This window comes from Muscardinus avellanarius (assembly GCF_963383645.1).
Source record: "Muscardinus avellanarius genome assembly, chromosome: 12".
Lineage (NCBI taxonomy): Eukaryota > Metazoa > Chordata > Mammalia > Rodentia > Gliridae > Muscardinus > Muscardinus avellanarius.
This window is the reverse complement of record NC_137798.1, coordinates 19905061-19925910: the sequence shown is the minus strand read 5'-3', so window position 1 is coordinate 19925910 and position 20850 is coordinate 19905061. Positions and strand designations below refer to the sequence as shown.

The window sequence follows — 20850 nt, the reverse complement described above, 5'->3', positions numbered from 1 at the left end:
CTGCATGTTTAAAAACAATTTGAAATTATAATTTTATGAATTAACCTCTAATATTCCCACATGATTATACTGCATTTATTACCTATGACATTTCCTAAGATACATCTAGTTTTTGCTGCTTTTGTTCCATTTTTACTAAATTTTAGTCAAATTAATAATTATTTAAATATAAGTTTATGACATATTCTAACATATTTTATGGAAAACATTCTTTGACTCCACAGTTAGAATAGCTATTTAACAAAAGTACAAATAAATAAAATGACAAATGCTCATTTAGACTATTAGTGAAAATGTAAATTTGTAAAGCAATTATGGAAAAACTATGGAAGTTCCACAAAAAACTAAAATTAGAACTATCATGTGATTCATCCAGCTACCCCACTCATGAGTATATATCCAAGTGAAATCAGCATACCAAATAGTTGTCTGCATACCTGTGTTTATAGCCACACTATTTACAGTAGTTTAGAAATGGAATCAAGGGAAGTGTCCATGACATGATAAAGAAAATGTGGTATGTTTACACAACAAAATAGTATTCAACCATAAAAATGAAATCTTGTCATTTTTACCGAAATGAATGAAAAGGGAGGAAATTGTGTTAAGTGAAATAAGCCAGACACAGAAAAAAATGTACGTCTCCTAGAAAGAAAGAATTTTTTAAATGTCTCTATGAATGCAAAGTAGTGACAACTACAAGTCAAGAAAAATGAAGAATGAGGGTGGATTAGATTATTGCATGAAATATAGATGGCTGAAATGTCACAAAGTACCTCAATAATATGTATAATCAATCAGGTATATTTAAAGTAAAATTTTTAATTATAAATAAAACACAGGTAAAATGGTTTAAATAGTTTGAGCCTAAAAATATCTCTACTTCACCAATAAATTATGAAATTCAGCCCATGAAAATTTGTAAACTAGTCCAAAAACACTAATCTGTGAATATGTTTGTCACTTGAGATTATTAGACTGGAGGAACATTGAGGCAAGAAGTCAGAAAAAAATCTAAAAATATTTTAAAGGCAAATAATAATAGTAATAATAATAATAATAATACATGATGAAATGTCTGGTCATGAAATAAAAAGCAGAAAACTAGTTTGTATCCATGTAATATATAAATAATTTTGTCTCATTTTGTGTAGTTAATCTCATTACTAATTTTATTTCTTTTATTTTTTTCATTTTTGATAGGAAACTTTTTTATTTTCTAATTCTAGGTTTTGCTACTCAAGGAACAAATGAACAGCATAAATGGGGATTATGTGTTACTACCATTGAGTCTGACTTTTCATCATTTTCTGTCCAAAGGTGGATTAAAGCCAGCTCTTCTGATCAAAGCTATGAATGGACTAAACAGGTCTATGGTTTCTGAGTTTGTATTGCTGGGACTCTCTGGTTCTTGGGAAACTAAAGTTTTTCTCACCTTCACATTCTCCTTGCTCTACTTTGGAATCATCCTGGGAAATCTATTAATTGTTTTTTTGGTAATTCTTGATTCTCACTTACATTCTCCTATGTACTTCTTGCTGGCCAACCTGTCTTTCAATGATGTAGGACTTTCCTCCACCACAGTTCCCAGGATGATCTCAGATCTTTTAAAGGAACACAAAGTAATTTCTTTCCAAAGCTGTATGACACAGACATGCTTCATCCATTTCATGGGAGGAACAGAAATGGTGTTACTCATCGTCATGGCATTTGACAGGTACGCAGCCATCTGTAAGCCTCTTCACTACTTGACCATTATGAGCCCTAAGAGATGTGTCTTGTTTGTAATCCTTGCCTGGGTAACAGGAGTGATCCACGCTATGTCGCAATATTCTTTTGTTATGAACTTGCCTTTCTGTGGTCCCAATAAGATTGATAGTTTTTGTTGTGACTTTCCCAGGATCATACAACTGGCATGCACAGATGCAGCCAAGTTTGAATTTGTTGTTACTGCCAACAGTGGCTTCATAACCACGGGAACCTTCTTCCTGCTTCTCCTTTCCTATGTCTTCATTTTGGTCACTGTCTGGAAACGTTCTTCAGGTGACTTAGCCAAGGCCCTTGTCACTTTGTCAGCTCACATCACTGTGGTTGTTCTTTTTTTCACTCCATGTGTGTTTCTCTATGTGTGGCCTTTCCCCACAAATTCAGTGGACAAATATCTGTTTATTGTTGACTTCTTAATCACCCCAGCCTTAAATCCTGTTATCTATACACTAAGGAACAAAGATATAAAGATAACAATGCAAAGATTGGTTAAAAGATATCAATTTGATAAATTTTGCTGACCAGGTACGTTTTTAGAGCTCAAGAACTGTACATCCATCTGCCTGTTGGACTTTTCACTTAAATATTTGCTATTTAACATGGCCAATTAAGCCATCTACCTCACTAAAAACAAAGGTATTCCTATTGCAGAGCATTTACTTATTGCTTTTACTAACATCAGAAGTGAGAATCTACTGTGATGAGGATTTTTTAAGGAAGCAGAAGCAATCCATACAACAAAGTTTTATGATTCAACTTGTGATCATTTGAACATAAGAAAAGATATGAAGACATTTCTTCTGTTTCCCATAGAATTTCTAAGTAACCTCGAACTTACTTCACTGAATGTCCGGAATCATCTGGATAATTGATTCCGTAAGTAGGACTAGTAACTATAATTTGTTGCTTGACCCAAGAAAAACAAAAGACTCAGAATAGCCAAAGCAAGTCTAAGCAATAAGAACCATCCTGGAGGCATCACAATAACTGATTTCAAACTTACACTACAAAGCTATTGTAATAAAAAAAAAACATGATATTGGCAAAAAAAAAGACACATAGATCAGTGGAATAGAATAGGAGATACAGAAACAAATCCTCATACTTATAGCCTGTTGATTTTTTGTTTGTGTGGTACTGAGGATGGAACCCAGGGGAATTCTACCTCTAAGCTACACCCCCAGCCCTATTCTTTTAGTTTTTCTAATTTTGAAACAGGGTCTCACTGAGTTGTGAAAGGCCTTGCTAAGTAGCTGAGACTGCCTGCGAACCTCGATCCTCTGGTCTTTGCCTCCCGAATGCTAGGATTACAAGTGTGTGCCACCACACCCAACCTGTTGATTTTAGACAATGGCACCAAAAACATACTGGAGAAAATATAGCCTTTTCAAAAAGTGGTTCTGAGAAAACTGGTTATCCATTTGTAGATGAATAGAACTATCCCCAATCCCTCACCCTGCTCAAGAGTCAAATCAAGATGTATCAAAGAGCCAAGCGTGGTGGCGCATGCTTGTAATTACCCACTTGGGAGGCTGAGACAGGAGGATCGCACAGGTTCAAAGCCAGCCTCAGCTACTTAGTGAGACCCTGTTTCCAAATAAAATATAAAATAGGTCTGGGAGTATAGCCTGGAGGTAGAAAGCCTCTGGGTTCAAACTACCAAAAAAAAAAAAAAAAATGTGCCGGGCGTGGTGGCGCACACTTGTAATCCCCACGCTTGAGAGGCAGAGACAGGAGGATCGCGCAGGTTCGAAGCCAGCTGCGCGCGCTAGCTTAGGAGACCCTGTTTCCAAATAAAAATGTAAGAATAGGTCTGGGAGTGTAGTCCAGAGATAGAAGGGCTTCCAGGAACCCCAGTACCACCAAAAAAAAAAAAAAGGAATCAAATATTAGACCACAGATTTTGCAATTATTAGAAGAGGATATAAAACTAATTCTCCAACATATAGGCACTGGTAGAGATTTCCTCAATAATTATTTTAAAACTCAGGAAATAAAATTAATAAATGGAGTGGCATTAAATTTAAAAAAGCTCCTTTGCAGCAAAGGAAACCCTAGAGTGTCTGAAGAGAGCCTACAGAATTGGAGGAGATCTTTGCCAGCTACTCCTCTGATATCTGACTAATATCTATAATATACAAAGAACTTTTTTTTTTTGGTGGTGGTACTGGGGGTGGAACCCAGAGGTTTTCTACCTCCGGACTATATTACCAGACCTTATTTTATTTTATTTTATTTTATTTTATTTTATTTTATTTTATTTGGAAACGGGGTCTCACTAAGTTGATGAAAGCCTCGCTAAGTAACTGAGGCTGGCTTCGAACCCGTACGATCCTCCTGTCTCAGCCTCCCAAGCACAGGGATTACAAGCATGCACCACCACGCCCGTCTACAAAGAACTTTTAAGACTTAACACTGGGAAATAGACCAATAAAAATGGGCCACTGAGATGAATAGACACTTCTCAAAAAAGAAACCTAAATGGCTGATATTTGAAAAAATGTTCATCATTAGCAATTAGGGAAATGCAAATTAAAATGACACTGAGATTACATTCAACTCCAGTTAGAATGACAATTTTCAAGAATACAAAAAACAATAAATTCTGGTGAAGATGTGAGAAAATAGGAGACCTTATATACTGTTGGTGAAATTGCAAATTAGTACAACCACTATAAATATCAGTGTGAAGATTCTTCAGGAAACTGAGGATGGATCTATCTTATGACCCAGCCACACCACTCCTGGGTCTCTTTCTAGAGGAACTGAAGTCAGAGTATTTTAAGAATACATGTATATCTATGCTTATAACAACACAATTCACAATAGCCAAATTATGAAACCAACCTAGGTATCTGTCAACATATGAATATTTAACAAAAATGTGATCTATACACACAATTACATTTTACCCAACCATTAAGTAGAACAAAATTATGTCATTTGAGCCAGGCGTGGTGGCGCATGCTTGTAATCCTCGCGCTTGGGAGGCTGAGACAGGAGGATCGCGCAGGTTTGAAGCCTCATTGGCTTAAGAGACCCTGTTTCAAAATAAAATATAGCCGGGCATGGTGGCGCATGCTTGTAATCTCCGTGCTTGGAAGGCTGAGACAGGAGGATCGCGCAGGTTCGCTGGCTTAAGAGAACCTGTTTCCAAATAAAAATATAAAATAGGTCTGGGAGTGTAGCCTGGAGGTAGAAGGGTTTCCAAAAACCCCAGTGCCACCACTAATAATTAATAATAATAATAATAATAATAATAATAATAATAATAATAATAATAAAAGTCTGGGAGTATAGCCCAGAGGTAGAAGGTCCCTGGGTTCCATCCCCAGTACCACAAAAAAAAAAATTATGTCATTTGTAGGAAAATGAATAGAACTAGAGAATATTATGCTGAGATGAGCCAGTATCAGAAAGTGATGGGTTATATAATCAAAAATGGGCAAGCCGGGCATGGTGGCGCACGCTTGTAATCCCCGCTCTTGGGAGGCTGAGACAGGATGATCACGCAGGTTCGAAGCCAGCCTCAACTACTTAGTGAGGCTCTCGGCAACTTAGTGAGACCCTGTTTCCAAATAAAATATAAAAATGGTCTGGGAGTATAGCCCGGAGGTAGAAAGCCTCTGGGTTCCACCCCCAGTACCACCAAAAAAAAAAAAAAAAAAAAAGGGCAAGTGAACTAATAAGACAGTTTACAAAAAAAGAAATTCAAATAGCCAATAAATGTATGAAAAAATGTTCAACATCATTAGCAATCAGAGAAATACAAATCAAAACTACCCTAAGATTTTACCTAACTCCAACTAAAATGACAATTATTCAAAACCCAAACAGCAACAAATGCTGGTGAGGATGTGGAGAAGTGGCAACTCTAATCCACTGTTGATGGGATTGCAAATTAGTGCAACCACTTTGGAAAACACCTTAGAATAATGGGCATGAACCTGCCATATGATCCAGCAATACCACTTCTGGGTATCTACTGAAAAGAATGGAAATCAAGCTACAAAACTAATGCATGAATATCTATGTTCATAGCTGCGCAATTCACAATTGTTAAACTATGGAACAAGCCAAGAAGCCCATCAATATATGACTGGATTACAAAATTACAGGATATGTACACAATTGAATTTTACTCAGCTTTAAAGAACAAAATTACATCATTTTCAGGGAAATGGATGGAACTGGAGAACATTATGCTAAGTGAGATTAGTCAGTCACAAAAAAAAATAAGAAATAGGACGCTCTCTCTAATATGTGGAAGCTAGGGAGAAAATGGGTCATAGGAAGCCAGGCATGGTGGCGCATGCTTGTAATCCCCACACTTGGGAGGCGGAGACAGGAGGATCGTGCAGGTTCGAAGCCAGCCGCACTGGATTAAGAAACCCTGTTTCCAAATAAATATATATATAGGTCTGGGAGTGTAGCCCAGAGGTAGAAGGGCTTCCAGGAACCCCAGTACCACATACACACACAAAAAAAATGGGTCATAGGAGGAACTCTAGACAAAGGAGGAAAAACCATAGATGAACAAATAAGGAGGCCTGACTGGGGTGATGGGAGAGGGGAAGAGGAAAATTTCCTAATCTACATGATGTACATTCACAAATATATTAAATTCAATCACTAAACCAAACATGATAAGAAGGGAGTAAGAAGGGAATAAGGTGAGAATTGGGTAAAGGCTAATTGGGTGGTGTGTGCATGTATGCCTCTACCATCTTGTGTTCCATTAAGATGTATGACTACAATGTACCAATTAAATAAAAGAAAGTGATAGATTGTATGTTTTCTCTCATATGTAAAGGCTAAAATATGGGAAACAAAAGAAACTTCAGAAAAATTAGGAGAAATTCCAGTAAAATAATGGAAAAATGAATAAGGGAGGTAAGTGAGGGGAAGAGAGATTTTATGAAACAAATAATTAAAATAATGCTTATATATGCAAAATTATCAAAAACCTATCTTTATAACATGTGTAAGGAGGGAAAAGGAGTAGGGAGGTATCCAGAGGGAAATACATCAAGTTCAGTGTACATGTATGTTTCTATCACTCTGAACTCCATTATGATGTATAATACAATGCACCAATAAAAGTATATAAAAATTTTTAAAAGCTGTATTTCAGATTATTTAATGTCATCTGTCATCTTTTTTCATATACCAATGGGAGATCTGGAAGTTCTGTAAAATTTCAAGGTCTCTTTGCAGCTAATTCCTGGGACACCTGGACTCTCTAAGCAAAGGACCTTCTAGCACCAAAGCTCCCAGCTTTCTTCTATACAGTTCCAGAGTCCCCTGCATATCAAGATTTTTTCACCATCCCATTCTCGTATCATGCTCCACAGTTCTACTGGATTAAAAAATGGCCCTGGGCAGAGACATATAATGACAAATAGAAATATTTCTAAAAAGAAAATAGTTCCTAAAAGTATGGTTTGCAATCTTGAGTTTACATCAAGAAGAATCTGAATGAACTACGTAGAAGGTGAGTCTCAAAATGCTGTGCAAATCATTTATTTGCCTGGAAAAGGAAAAAGCATCATGTATAAATAATGTAAGGATAGCACCTTAAAAGTAGAAGTCAGAAAACTTTATTTATTTATTTATTCATTCATTCATTCATTCATTCATTTTGCAGGTCTGGGGATGGAACCCAGAGGCATTTGACCTCCAAGCTACACCCCCTGCCCTATTTTTTATTCTTTATTTTGAAACAGGGTCTCACTAAGTTGCAGAGGGCCTCACTAAGTAGCTGAGGCTGTCTGCAAATGATCCTCCGGTCTCAGCCTCTCAAATGCTGGGATTACAAGTGTGCACCACCACAGTCGGCTTAGTCAGAGCACTTTAGATGTGTACCCTCTCAGCTGCCTCCCACCTTACACTACCAAAGACAGATTCTCTAGGCAATAAACTTTTTTCGAATTATTATAAGAATTAGGTCACACAGACTGGGTGAAAACTCTGGGAATATGAAGTAATGTATATATTAATTTGTTTGACAAAATAGCATTTCCTTTTTAATATGAATATCAAAATATGTTGTTAGCTTTAAATATATATACAATAAAAATTTATTTAAATGGAAAAAAGAGCTGGGCATGATGGAGCATGCTTGTAATCCCAATACTTGGTGGATGAGACAATAAAATCACAGGTTCGAAGCCAGCCTAAGCAATTTAGAGAGACCCTGTTTTTAACTAAAAAATAAAATAAAGCCAAGGATGTAGCTTTGGAAGTAGAATGCTCCTAGATTCAATCTCCAGCACGACCATGGGAGAAAAAGTAAAAAACAAAGGCACAACTATAGGAACAAAGATCAGATCCTTGGTTGCCTGAGTCAGGGGTGTGATTGACTATAAGGTACCACAAGAGAGTTTGGGATATAATGGGTACTGTTGTAGGTTATATGGAGTGATAATTTGTCAAATGTGTGACTGAAGAAATGCGGGCTTAAAAACTTTACTTTTATAACACATAAATTATATCATAACTAAAATAAAAAATATTAAATTATAAGACATTTATAAAATAAAATGAATTAATAGGCTGTACCACTAAGGTTTTTATTATTTTGGAAGATTCACAGTAATCACATACCATCTCCAGCTTTTCTCCAAACCAGCAACTTCCCCAGATGCCACAGCTCGTAAGTCCTTCTCTTCATGGCACAGACAGGACACTTAGCATCTTGATGTTGATTTCTCATCTGAAAATGGGTCTAAGTTTCTTGTGAGTAAATGACATCATACCAGAAAGGGTTTGCAACACCCTGTCTAGGAAAGGAGCCTATAAATATAATATATAATATATTACACATATATTATATATTATATAGAAAGTGTATATATACACATTTTGTAGTACTACTATACTATATACAGTACTAATAATAAAGTAGAATAATAATAACAATACACTATAATAGTCCCTCTCCCTCTCTCTTTCTCTCTTATTGTACCAAGCTCATTATTTTTTAGACATGGTTTATTTTGGGTAACTGAAACTAAAACTACAGAAAGTATAATCGTGTCTAAGTGAGAATAACCTATGTACTTCTCACTATATATTTAAATTGTAATAGATGAGTTACTACATCCAAGAGTGGACATGAGTAGAAAAGGAGAGCTGAAAGGAGTCTTCAACATTTACTCTAAATATATCTAATGAACTGTTTAAATCTTATCATATAATGCTGTGTTCATATTTTTTATTCAATGTTACATTAGAAAGTACTTTTAGAATATCTTTTTTCACTTAGAAAAATGCCTGTAATGTGGTTTTACAATCAATAAATTTTCAGACCCCTACTAGAGGAATCTCTGAGATTGTTGAGATTCAAATGTTCCCGTGAGTCACAGGAAGCAGAAGTTCAAGTCAACTTTTAAGTCATGAGCATGATGACAAAGTGACAGTGCTGAGCTGGCGGTCACCCACACATTTACATAAGTCACCTGACTTCTTTAGTACCAGAACTGATATGTTGGTTCAATTTTATGATGTAAAAAATATAAATCACATAAAAGATTATAATATACTAATAAACAATTATAAACATTTTCATTTATAACATTTAGGCATACCTGATTATAATTTTCAGGTATACCTGATATATAATAATGACTTATGTTTGATGATGAGTTTGCACCTGTGCACATACCTGAGCACTCATCCCCACAATCAACATGATAGCCAAATCCATATCTTGGTGTCCTTTCATTCTTCATTGGTGCATTGTATTCATACATCTTAATGGAATACAAGATGGTGGAGGCATACATGCGCACATCACTTATTTAGCCCCTCCCCAATTCCCATCCAATTCCTTCATCCATCCTTCTTCTCCTGTTTGGTTTAGTGATTGACTTTTACTCTTTTATTAACAGGTATTTAAGTGGATGGTGCTGTGTTACAACTGCAGGCACTATGATCTCCAGAACTTACCCATCCAACATAATTAAATGTTTTTAGTCATTGAATACTCTATACTTCCCTCCTCCCCCAAATCCCTGGAATTCACCATTGTATTCTCCAATGTGAGAATTGTGAGAATTCTCCATTGTATTCTCCACTGTATTCTAAAATAGTGAAATCTATGTGTTTCACTATTTTAGGTTCCTTACATAATTGGAATCATGTAATATTTGTCCAGTGATTTATTTTATTTCACTTAGTATAATGTCTACAATTCATCTATGTTGTCAGAAATGGCAGCATTTTTTAGGGGGCAACAATACTCCATTTTATGTATATAGCATATTTTCTTGAACAAATCAATTCATTGAACAAATAAATGAACTTAGAGACTTTTCATGTGTTGGCCACTGTAAAAAAAAAAATACGTCAACAAATGTGGGAGTTCAGCTAATTCTTTAAAACATGATTCTTATTCCTTTAGATATATACCCGGTGGTGGGATTGCTGGATCTTAGCATAGTTCTATTTTTAACTTTTTGAGGAATTTCTCTGCTGTTTCTCATAACTGCTGCACCCATCATTTTACACTGCTATCAACAATAATCAATTTCTTCATTTCCTGGTCAACATTTTATCTTTTATTTAAACTTTGTCTTCTTTTATCTTATATTTAACGGGTCAAGCTTGAACCTAGCTTTGACAAGGGCACAGTATTACATGATGACTTCATTTCAGGAAAAACTGGATGGTAAGGATCCCCAGAGAGTATAAAAATAGAAGTCTCTCCAAATACTTAGCCCTATTTAAAATGCAGAATGAAAATTTTCCAGCCCAGAGATGACTCTTTATATACACTATAGTCTCTTTATAGCATATGCTCTGAGATGCATACACTTTCACTAACACTGGTTACTGCTGAAAAAAAAATGTGCTCATATTAGAATCTAGAGGACACATTAACATTGTCATCCAAAAAAGGATCTGATTTCAGAGGGATTCCTACAGGGTAAGCACATCATAAACTCTTATTTTAAATTTTCACTTTTCATCCAATCTACTAATCAAAGAACAATTTGGGGGTTTCTCTTGGCATTTTTATAGCTACACGCTGATCTTGGAGTTTTTAATCTGTTATTTAGTTTATGTGCCTCCTAAAGATATTATGAGATTTATTTTTCTTCAAAGCTATTCCTGAGCCTTCTGGATTCTTTACAGCAGAACTTCACACACTAGCCAAAGGCAAAGTTCTTCTATAATTTTACAAAGTCCCAGACCCCAAGTTGTGAAAGCATGGTTTTGACAAGCATTTTAATTTACCTTAATTCATTCTCTCTCTCTCTCTCTCTCTCTCTCTCTCTCTCTCTCTCTCTCTCTCTCTCTCTCTCTCTCTCTCTCTCTCTCTCCTCCTGTTAGCAGTGATTGAACACAGGAGCATTCTAACTCCAAGATACACCCCAAGATATTTATTTCAAAATAGAATCTCACTAAGTTTTTGAGAGTTGAACTAAAGTGCTGAGATTGACCTCCAACCTGCAATCCTCATGTCTCATCTCAGTCTTCCAAGTACTGTGATGACAGCCATGCCCATGCCCTCCACACCCAGTGTATCATATTCATTCTCTCTCTCTCTCTCTCTCTCTCTCTCTCTCTCTCTCTCTCTCTCTCTCTCTCTCTCTCTCTCTCTCTCTCTCTCTCTCTCTCTCTCTCTCTCTCTCTCTCTCTCTCTCTCTCTTCTCTCTCTCTGTCTCCCTCTCTCTCTCTCTCTCTTTCTCTCTCTCTCATTTTGTTTTCTTGTGGTTTGTTTTATTTTGGGTTTGATTTTGTAGGGTCTTGGGGGTGTTTATTTTGGTAGTGGAGGTGGATGGAAACCAGGGGCTCTATCACTGAGCTATATCCCCAGCCTATTCTGTGGGTGTGTGTGCTATACCCCCAGCATTTTTTTGTTGTTGTTGTTTTGAAACAGGGTTTTACTAAGTTGATAAGACAGGCCTTGAACCTGCGATCCTCCTGTCTCACCCTCCCAAATACTGGGATTACAGGTATGTACCACCATACCTGGCTTCATTCTTTATTTTCATTTAGCAGTCCTCCTGCCTTGGACTCTCAAGTAGCTAGAATTACAGGTTGAGGTTACTAACTGTAATATTTTTTTTTTGGATTTTGACTTTTCTACCCTTTGTTCAAAGTACAAAACAAGTCAAAATCTCAATCACTAGCATTAACAAGGTACAGTCCACATTGAAGACAAATAATGAAGTTGACATAATTTTAATATAAACATAAACTACTTTTCCTGCTGTTATTGGCCACTTAAATTTGCTTGTATCTAGATGACTTTTCATAGACCAAAAGTTCTACTTCACAAATATTACTGCTTATCTTTTCTTAGTATTTTCAAAATCAGTATTCCTGCCAAAAGCCATGTCTACTGTGGAAGGTACATTGGAGGCTTTGGAGTCAGACAGAACTAGATTTATATTCCAGCTTTGCCACCTCCTGTCTGAACGACTTGAAAAAAATCAACCTTCCATGTCTTCAGAATGCCAACAAATTATATCATTAAAGTATAATTTTTCAAAATGCTTAACACAGAACTAGCATATTATACTTGCTTATTAGTTAACTTTTAATTTTTCAGTTTCAGCCGGGCATGGTAATGCAGGTTTGTAATCCTAGTACTTGGGAGACTGAAAAAAGAGAATCACAGGTTTGTGGCCAGCCTTGGCTACTTAGGCCTCTGCAACTTAGTAAAAACTGTTTCAAAATAAAGAATAAAAAATAGGGCTGGGGATGTAGCTTGGAGGTAGAATGCCCCTGGGTTCTATTCCCAGTACTCCACCAAAAAAAATGCAATTTTCCAGTTTCTAGCCTAAAAGTAGTTTTACATTGAAATTAAAATGAAGAAAGACAAAGAAAGAAGAAAGCAAAGGATGAAGGGAATAAAAAAGAGAAGGAGAGAGGGAATCAAGGAAGATGGAAGAGAGGGTGGCAGGGAGTGGAGGAGGAATAAATTTTAAAAATTATTTGGGTTTCTGGATTATAAAATATTTACATAAAAGCAACTGAAGAAATATAGATTAATAGTTTGCATACTAATGAACTTGGAATTTATATTGTGTCCAATGAAAGACACTTGAAACTAAGGGTATCTGTTACATACCTATAATTTAAGTGAATCTCTAAAAAGATATCTTTCTTATCAACACGAGTCAAGGGCAAGTCAATGTATGAAAATAAGCCACTTTGCTCAGGCAAAAGAATACATGATTTGTCAGAAATACACTCTGATGAGGAAATTCAGAATTCAAGGATGTAATGCTAAAATGATAAATGATAAAAATGTATATTCACCATCTTGGGTCTTCTTTGGGACATAAACATCTCACATCATTTGATACAGTTTTTCTCAAGTTTGGAATAGACTTGGATTCAATCAAGTCTCCTCATACATATCCACTTGGTAATATATTTTTGCCTAGTGTATGTGTATCTGAAACGTATTGCTAGGTTATTGCTCTGCATTCACTATAGTCAAATAAAGAACTTCCAAATATATTTTACTATTGTGCACTGAATAAAAATCTATCTGGTTCCCTATAGAAGGGATAGATGCAAGATTTGGAAAAACTCTTTATGAAGAATATTATGAACACTTTTAATCAGAATATTCATTTCAAGACCATTGATTCATTCCTGGCCTGTTTTACTACACTTGGGTACATCCTTTGCTTGGCCACAAGGCTGTGAACATATCTAACCTAAAGAAATATTTATTTTAAATTTCAAGTTCAATTCAACACTAAGATCTCCATTTTGTGGGTGTGATGTATCTCTCTGCTCATGGGAACTAAACATTACTTTCTGGTTTCTGTTCTAGAAGTTCTTAATTCATCTCCTTGTCTTTGGATCCCTTTAAAACATGTTGTACCAAATGGAAGAAGCAAACCAGTCTGTGGTGCATGAGTTTATTTTTCAGGGACTTTGTAGCTCAAAAGAGCTTGAGATATTCCTCTTACTGCTATTTTCTGTACTCTACCTAATGACAGTAGTGGGCAACCTCCTTGTTGTGCTACTAATCATCACTGACCACCATCTCCATTCCCCCATGTACTTCCTGCTAGCTACTCTCTCATTCGTTGACTTCTGCCTTTCCTCAGTAACCACTCCTAAACTGACCACAGACCTTCTAAAGAATAATAAAACCATTTCTTTTGGGGGCTGCATGAGCCAGATCCTCTGTGTGCATTTCTTTGGAGGAGGCGAGATGGTGCTTCTTGTGACAATGGCCTATGACCGTTATGTGGCTATCTGCAAGCCACTCCACTACTCCACCATCATGGACAGACAAAAGTGCATCAGGCTAGTTGTGATTTCTGGGATCATTGGTTTTGTTCACGCCATGAGTCAACTGGTTATGATTTTAGAGCTGCCCTTCTGTGGACCCAGAGTGGTAGACAGCTTTTTCTGTGATATTCCTTTGGTGCTTAAGTTAGCCTGCATGGATACTGATACTCTGGGAATCGTGATAAATGCTGACAGTGGTATTTTGGCAACAACTTGCTTCATCCTTTTGCTTATCTCCTATACCTATATCCTATTAACTGTCCGCCTTCACTCAGAAGATGGTACAAAGAAGGCACTATCCACCTGCACGTCCCACATCATAGTGGTGGTGCTGTTTTTCGGACCCTGCATTTTCATCTATCTCTGGCCGGTCAGCATCACCTGGGTGGACAAGTTTCTTGCTGTCTTTTACACAGTAATCACACCTCTCCTGAATCCAGCTATTTATACACTCAGAAATAAAGATATTAGGAATGCAATAAAGAAACTCATAAATCAGCATGTGAATTAAAGGATAATTGTTAGATATCTCATGTAAACAGAAAGTCTACCATGTACCAAAGTTGCTACATATTGAGCTGTTAACTGAACTGTATATATTTATGTCAATAAGCTATGAGTGATCAGAGAGGTAGATTTTATGTTTATTACTTCATGAAAGTATATCCAAAAATCTAAAACTTATATTCTTATCACCTAGTGAGAATGATAATTTTGCCTAAATGTCCACCTGTGTATGTTCAAAGTTCATAATATAACTACATCATAATAATTGTCAGGGTTTATTAATACTACCTATGTTCTCAATATTGTATACATCTTTTAGCTAGATTATCATTACTTTTTAAATCACTTTGAACTAGTTACTACTTTTCCTCTTTCAAAAAATACAACATAATGTAGGCCAATATATCAATAGCAAATACCTTTCCCAACATAATTTAAAAACTAATGGGAGGATACCACTATACCATTATCCATTGGATTTTCTTCCTTAACTACAAAGAAAGTACAATTCTTTGAAACATTATTTGCTTTCTCAGCTAATTATTTTTATGATTATAGTTTTACTTAACATGAAAAATTACATAAAAATTATGAGGATGGAGAAGAAGAAGAGTGTATTCCTCAAAGCAAAAACAATTTGATTAGAACAAAGTCTAGAAGAAACCAACAATAATAACACATTATAACATATTGTGTTTACATTATACAATAATAACAAAAAACAACAATAATAACACATAACATATAACATGTTGTATTAATAACACAACACAACAACCCATTCATTCTCCGCAAAGTTCATAGACCTATGCCTTTATAGGTTGTGCAACTAACAAATATTTTGTTTTCTGAAAGGAGATCCTCATCTAACAACACTCCTAAAATGTATGCATACATAAAACTTTCCAAATATGTGTGTGTTTGTGTGTGTACACACACATATAGTAAAATACATAGAGAAAGAAAATGCATTTTTTTCCTTTTTGCAAAATAGACCATATAATAAGCCATAAAGCATCTTAACAAATTTAAAAAATGAAGTAATTTTCTCTGTATTATCAAATTACAGTTGAATTAAACTTAAAAACAATACCAAAAAACTATAGAAATTATATAAATACATCTAGGTGGAACAGTACAACTTTTTTACTTTACATCTGTGTGGTACTGGGGTTGGACCCAGGGGCATTCTACCTCTGAGGTGCACCCACAGCCTACCTGCCTTTCTTTCTTTCTTTCTCTCTTATTCTTCCTTTCTTTTTTCTTTCTTTCTTTCTTTCCCTTTCTTTCTTTCTTTCTTTCTTTCTTTCTTTCTTTCTTTCTTTGAACAGGGTCTTGCTAAATTGTTGAGACTGGCCTTGAACCTGTGATCTTTCTGTCTTAGCTTCCCAAATGCTGGGATTCCAGGAGTATACCTCTAGGCCTGGCTAAACACACTTTTGACCAAATAATGAGTGAATAAAGAAGTCAGAAGTGAAATTTAACAGTTCCTATAATCAACCAAAAAATGGGAACACAACATATCAGAACTTATAGGATACCATTAAATCTGTTATAAAAGTTTATAGCAATGAGTGCCTACATAAAAGAGAGACATACAAAACAAATGGCCTTAAAATGCACCTCAAGGGCTCAGTAAAAATAAGAATAAACCAAACAAATAAAAAGAAGGAAATAAATAATAAAAATCAGAGCATAAATAAAATAGAGACCAAAAAACTAATACAAAGGCTCAATGGAGCAAAGAATTCTTTCTTTGAAAGATAAACAAACTTAGCAAACCCTTAGCCAAATTGACCAAAAGGAAGAAAGTGAAGACCCAAAGAAAAGTATAGATGAAAAGAGAGACATTGCAACTGATACCATTGATATTCAAAAGAATACTAGGGAATTTTTTAAAAACTATATGCCAATAAATCAGAAAATATGAAAGAAATTTTAAAAATTTTAGACACATGTGATCTTCCATATTGAACCAAGAGGATATAAAAAGATCAATAATAAATAATGATATTGAAACATTAAAAAGTCTCCCCCCAAAAATGCCTAGACCTAAATAAAAATGCCATTTCACCACTGAATTTTGCCAGACTTTTAAAGAAAAACTAACACAAATAATCTTTAAACTATTTTGTAAAATAGAATGGGAAGGAGTCTTTCCAAAGCTGCCAAAACTGATAAAAATACAACAACAAAAACAAAAAATATAGGTCAATAGCCCTCATATACAAGATGCAAAAATTCTCAAAAAAAAAAATGCTTGCAAATCAAGTCCAACAGCACATTGAGAAGATCATGTATCATGATCAAGTGAGTTTCAGTCTAGAGATGCCAGGATGATTTAACACATGAAAAGTAGTAAACATAATAAAGCACATAAATGGGATTAAAAAATCACATTATCATCTAAATAGATACAGAAAAAGCCCCTGAAAAAATGCAATATTCCTTCCTGATAAAATCTTTTGTATGAACTAGATATAGGAAGAGCAAACCTCAATACAGTGAAGGCTATATATGACAAATCCATAGGCAACATCATACTGAATGAGGAAAAACTAAAGATTTTTCTCTAAGATCAGGAACAAGACAAAGTGTCTATTCTCATCACTCTTATTCAATATAGTAATAAAAATTTTAGGCAGAGCAATTAGGCATAAGAAAGAAAAAGGGGGGATACAAAGAGAAAATCAAATTATCCCTGTTTTTTTATATGATTTTTTTAATAAAAACCCTAAAGACTCCCAAAAAAGTACTTAAACTGATAAATTCAATAAGGTAGCAGAATAGAAAAATCAGTAACTTTTCTATACACCAATAATGAATTCAGTGAGAAATAAATTAGAAAATCGGTCTCATTCACAATAGCCACAGGGGGAAAATAAAGAAATAAACGTAGGCAAGAAGGTAAAACAACTGTACAGTAAAAAACATAGAATAAATATAAAATTTTATATAAGTGTAAAATACTAAAGAAATAAATTGAAGATGACACTAGAACGTGAAAAGACCCCATATATTCATAGATTGGGAGACTCAATATTGTTAAAAAACAGTCATATAACTAAAAGTGATGTGTAAATTTAAACAATCTCTATGAAAATACCAATGGCTTTTCACAAGATAGAAAAAGAACACTATCAAAATTTATATGGAAGCACAAAAGACCCCAAATTGCCAAAACAATCCTGAGCAAAGAGAACAATACAGGAAGAATCACAATACCTGATTTCAAAACATACTATAGAGCCAGAGTAACAAAGAGTGTGGTATTCACATAACTGCCATATAAACCAATGGAAAAGAACAGAGAACCCAGAAATAAATGCACTCATCCACAGCCAACTGATTCTGGGGAAAAAAAATAAATTGTAGGAAAAAAAAAAAAAAAAACAGCCTCTTCAACAAATGATTCTGGGAGAACTAGGTGTTCAAGGTAGACGACTGAAACTTGATTCCTCTCTCTCATATTGTACTTAAATCAACTCAGAATTAATCAAAGACCTTAACTTAAGACCTGAAACTGAATCTCCCAGAGGAAACACTTTAGGATACTGATACAAGCAACAATTACCCAAATAGGACTCAAATAACTGAGTAAACAAAAGCAAAAATTGAAAAAAATGGAATTGCATTGAATTTTAAAACTGCATAGCAAAGTCAACAAATTCAAAATACAACCTATAGATTGGGAGGACATCTTTGCTAGCCCTTCATCTGACAGAGCATTAATACTTATTTTGCTCAGCAGAGTGACTCTTGGTAACAATAATCTCTTTTGAAGCAATGTTTCAAAAATCTGTAAGAAAGGATTTTGAGTTTTCACTCTACAGAAATTATAAATGTGAAAATAGATATGTTTTCTCTGATTTAAGCATTACACGATGTACCCATGTATTGAAACATCATGTTATCTCAGTAATATATACAATTCGATTATATGTTATATGTTATATATCAATTAGCAAATAAATTAATTTTTAAAAATAGATGAATAAATATTAACATAAAATTCCAGTATGTTTCTCTAAAATTCTGTCATGACTGCTGCTTCACAGTGTGCCGGAACTGGCACTAATGCCAAAAAATAAGTTAATGGATTTTCATTTAATATTAACATATAAATCCAAATATGTTTCTAAACTATTGGCCAAAGGAAAAAAATTGCTTCCTCTGACTTTGCTCAAGTCGTGTGTGTGTGTGTGTGTGTGTGTGTGTGTGTGTGTGTTACTGAGGATGAAACTCAGGGGCATTCTACCTTCGAGCTATACCCCCCAGCCCTATTTTTTATTCTTTATTTTGTTTTTTTTTTTTTTTGCTTTGTTTGTTTGTTTGTTCGTTTGGTGGTGGTATTGGGGTTCCTGGAAACCCTTCTACCTCCGGGCTACACTCCCAGACCTATTTTTTATATTTTTATTTTGAAACAGGGTCTCTTAAGCCAGCCAGGCTGGCTTCCAACCTGCGAGATCCTCCTGTCTCCACCTCCCAAGCGGGAGGATTACAAGCATGCCCCACGCCCGGCTTTATTCTTTATTCTGAAACAGGGTCTCACTGAATTGTGAAGGGCCTTACTAAGTAGCTGAGGCTGTCCTCCTATCTCAGTCTCCCAAATGCTGGGATTATAAGCTTCAAGTATGTTTTAATAATAAATCATGCAATTACATATTCACAATGTCTCTCCATTGGTTACAGTTTGTACTGTTAATATGAAGAGAAATAGTAGTCAATAGATATTATGTCCTTAATTCTGAGCCTATTCCCTTCCTATCCTATATTAAGTTCTGGGTAGAAATAATAAATACTTATTACTTCAATTTTGCCAAGAAAAAATGCTTGACCACTCATGCTATTTCTGCGCTGTTCCTTTGCCTTGAGTTTTACTCTTATATGTAATTCAGACTTTACACCCTGCACTACATTGTCATTATTCTCAGACTGTATAGTCTCATTATTTTGCAATCTACTATTTTTGTAGTTTATGTGTAAGGAGTTGACAAATATATTTATCATAAAAAAGCTCTGTTATTTTGATATCCTGGAAGCTAATACTTCCAAGAAAGAGTCACCTTAATTACAGAAGAACTGAATCATTTAGTTTATTCCAGTGAATTAAAGGGATCTCAAGAAATACCTGCACAGTTGGAAGTTTTGGAAGTCAAAGCAGTCCTGCGAGGAAGCCCATTATGGCTTTGGAACTCTGTGAAAGGCTCCACTGGGGAGAAGTTTGGAAACAAGAGAGACTTCAGATAAAGAAGGGAAGCTATTAGAATAGTGGAAGGGACTTAGGAAAGGAGCTGGAGAGGTGAAAGGGGAGATTTGATGGAGGAAGCAGTTCAAATAATATTATGTTCATATATGAATTTATCAGTACCAATTTTAATATTATGTACAAGGAAGAGGAAAGAGCAGGGTGAAAGCCAGAGAGAAATACAAGTGTGTATATGTATGTTTCTGTTGCTCTGAACCTATGATATATAATTATAATGTGCCAATAAAAAATTAAAAATGAAGTTCAGAATATGAATCCAATTAAACACAATTCTAATTTTGGACAAATCAAGGGAAAACTGTTTTGAAAGATTTATCTTAATTAAATTATTTAATATTTTAAAAGATATTTAATGCATATCTAAATAAATTCTCTTTGATATAAAATATAAATAACCCATGAATATACATTTTTTTCAAAACAAAACAAAATTTCCACATTGAGTTATTTTAGGTGTAGAACTACAAGTGATATTTCTGAATTTATATTTATTCTCAACACTTCTATATTTCTTAAACACTGATTTTTTTTCCTGAAAACATAAGTGGAATGAACAGTTAAGGAGATATCATAGTAGTAGTCTTTAAACCAATACTGATACCAAACATATATAATCAGTAATTCTGATAACTTTCAATAAGCCAACAAACATCTAATCTCAAATTTAAGAAAATATCGCCAGAGCCACATAATTATTGCTCATCACAAGGAATTGGTCAATTTCTCTTTTACTCTATTCTGCATCTAATGATATTTGACCCTTGGGGAAAACAATGTATATGGAAGACCTACTTTTTATAGAAAGCCAACACTAGAGTAGATACTGGTTGTTAGTCCCAGTTCAGATAATTGGTTTTATTCCTAAAGATAAGAACTAATTACAATCGTGTCTTGAGATGTCATGGTGAATCTAAAAAGGAATAAATCTCTCCGATTTCCATGTCTTAAAGTTGCTGAAGGAGAAATCTATGCTGGTGCAGGTAGGGAAGATGTCCATTCTTAATTCTCCAGCATCCGGATAAATTATTATCCCCCCACCT

At 34.9% G+C, this 20850-nt stretch overlaps 1 protein-coding gene across 1 annotated transcript; it reads left to right on the top strand.

Moving 5' to 3' along the window:
• Positions 1-1352: 1352 nt before the first annotated feature.
• Positions 1353-14545, top strand: LOC308270894 (olfactory receptor 4K14-like; the record flags this gene model as incomplete). Its single annotated transcript, XM_080707049.1, has 2 exons — positions 1353-2255; positions 13622-14545. The coding sequence occupies 2 exons, from the start codon at positions 1353-1355 to the stop codon at positions 14543-14545; spliced, it is 1827 nt and encodes a 608-aa protein (XP_080563175.1).
• Between the last annotated feature and the right edge of the window lie 6305 nt (positions 14546-20850).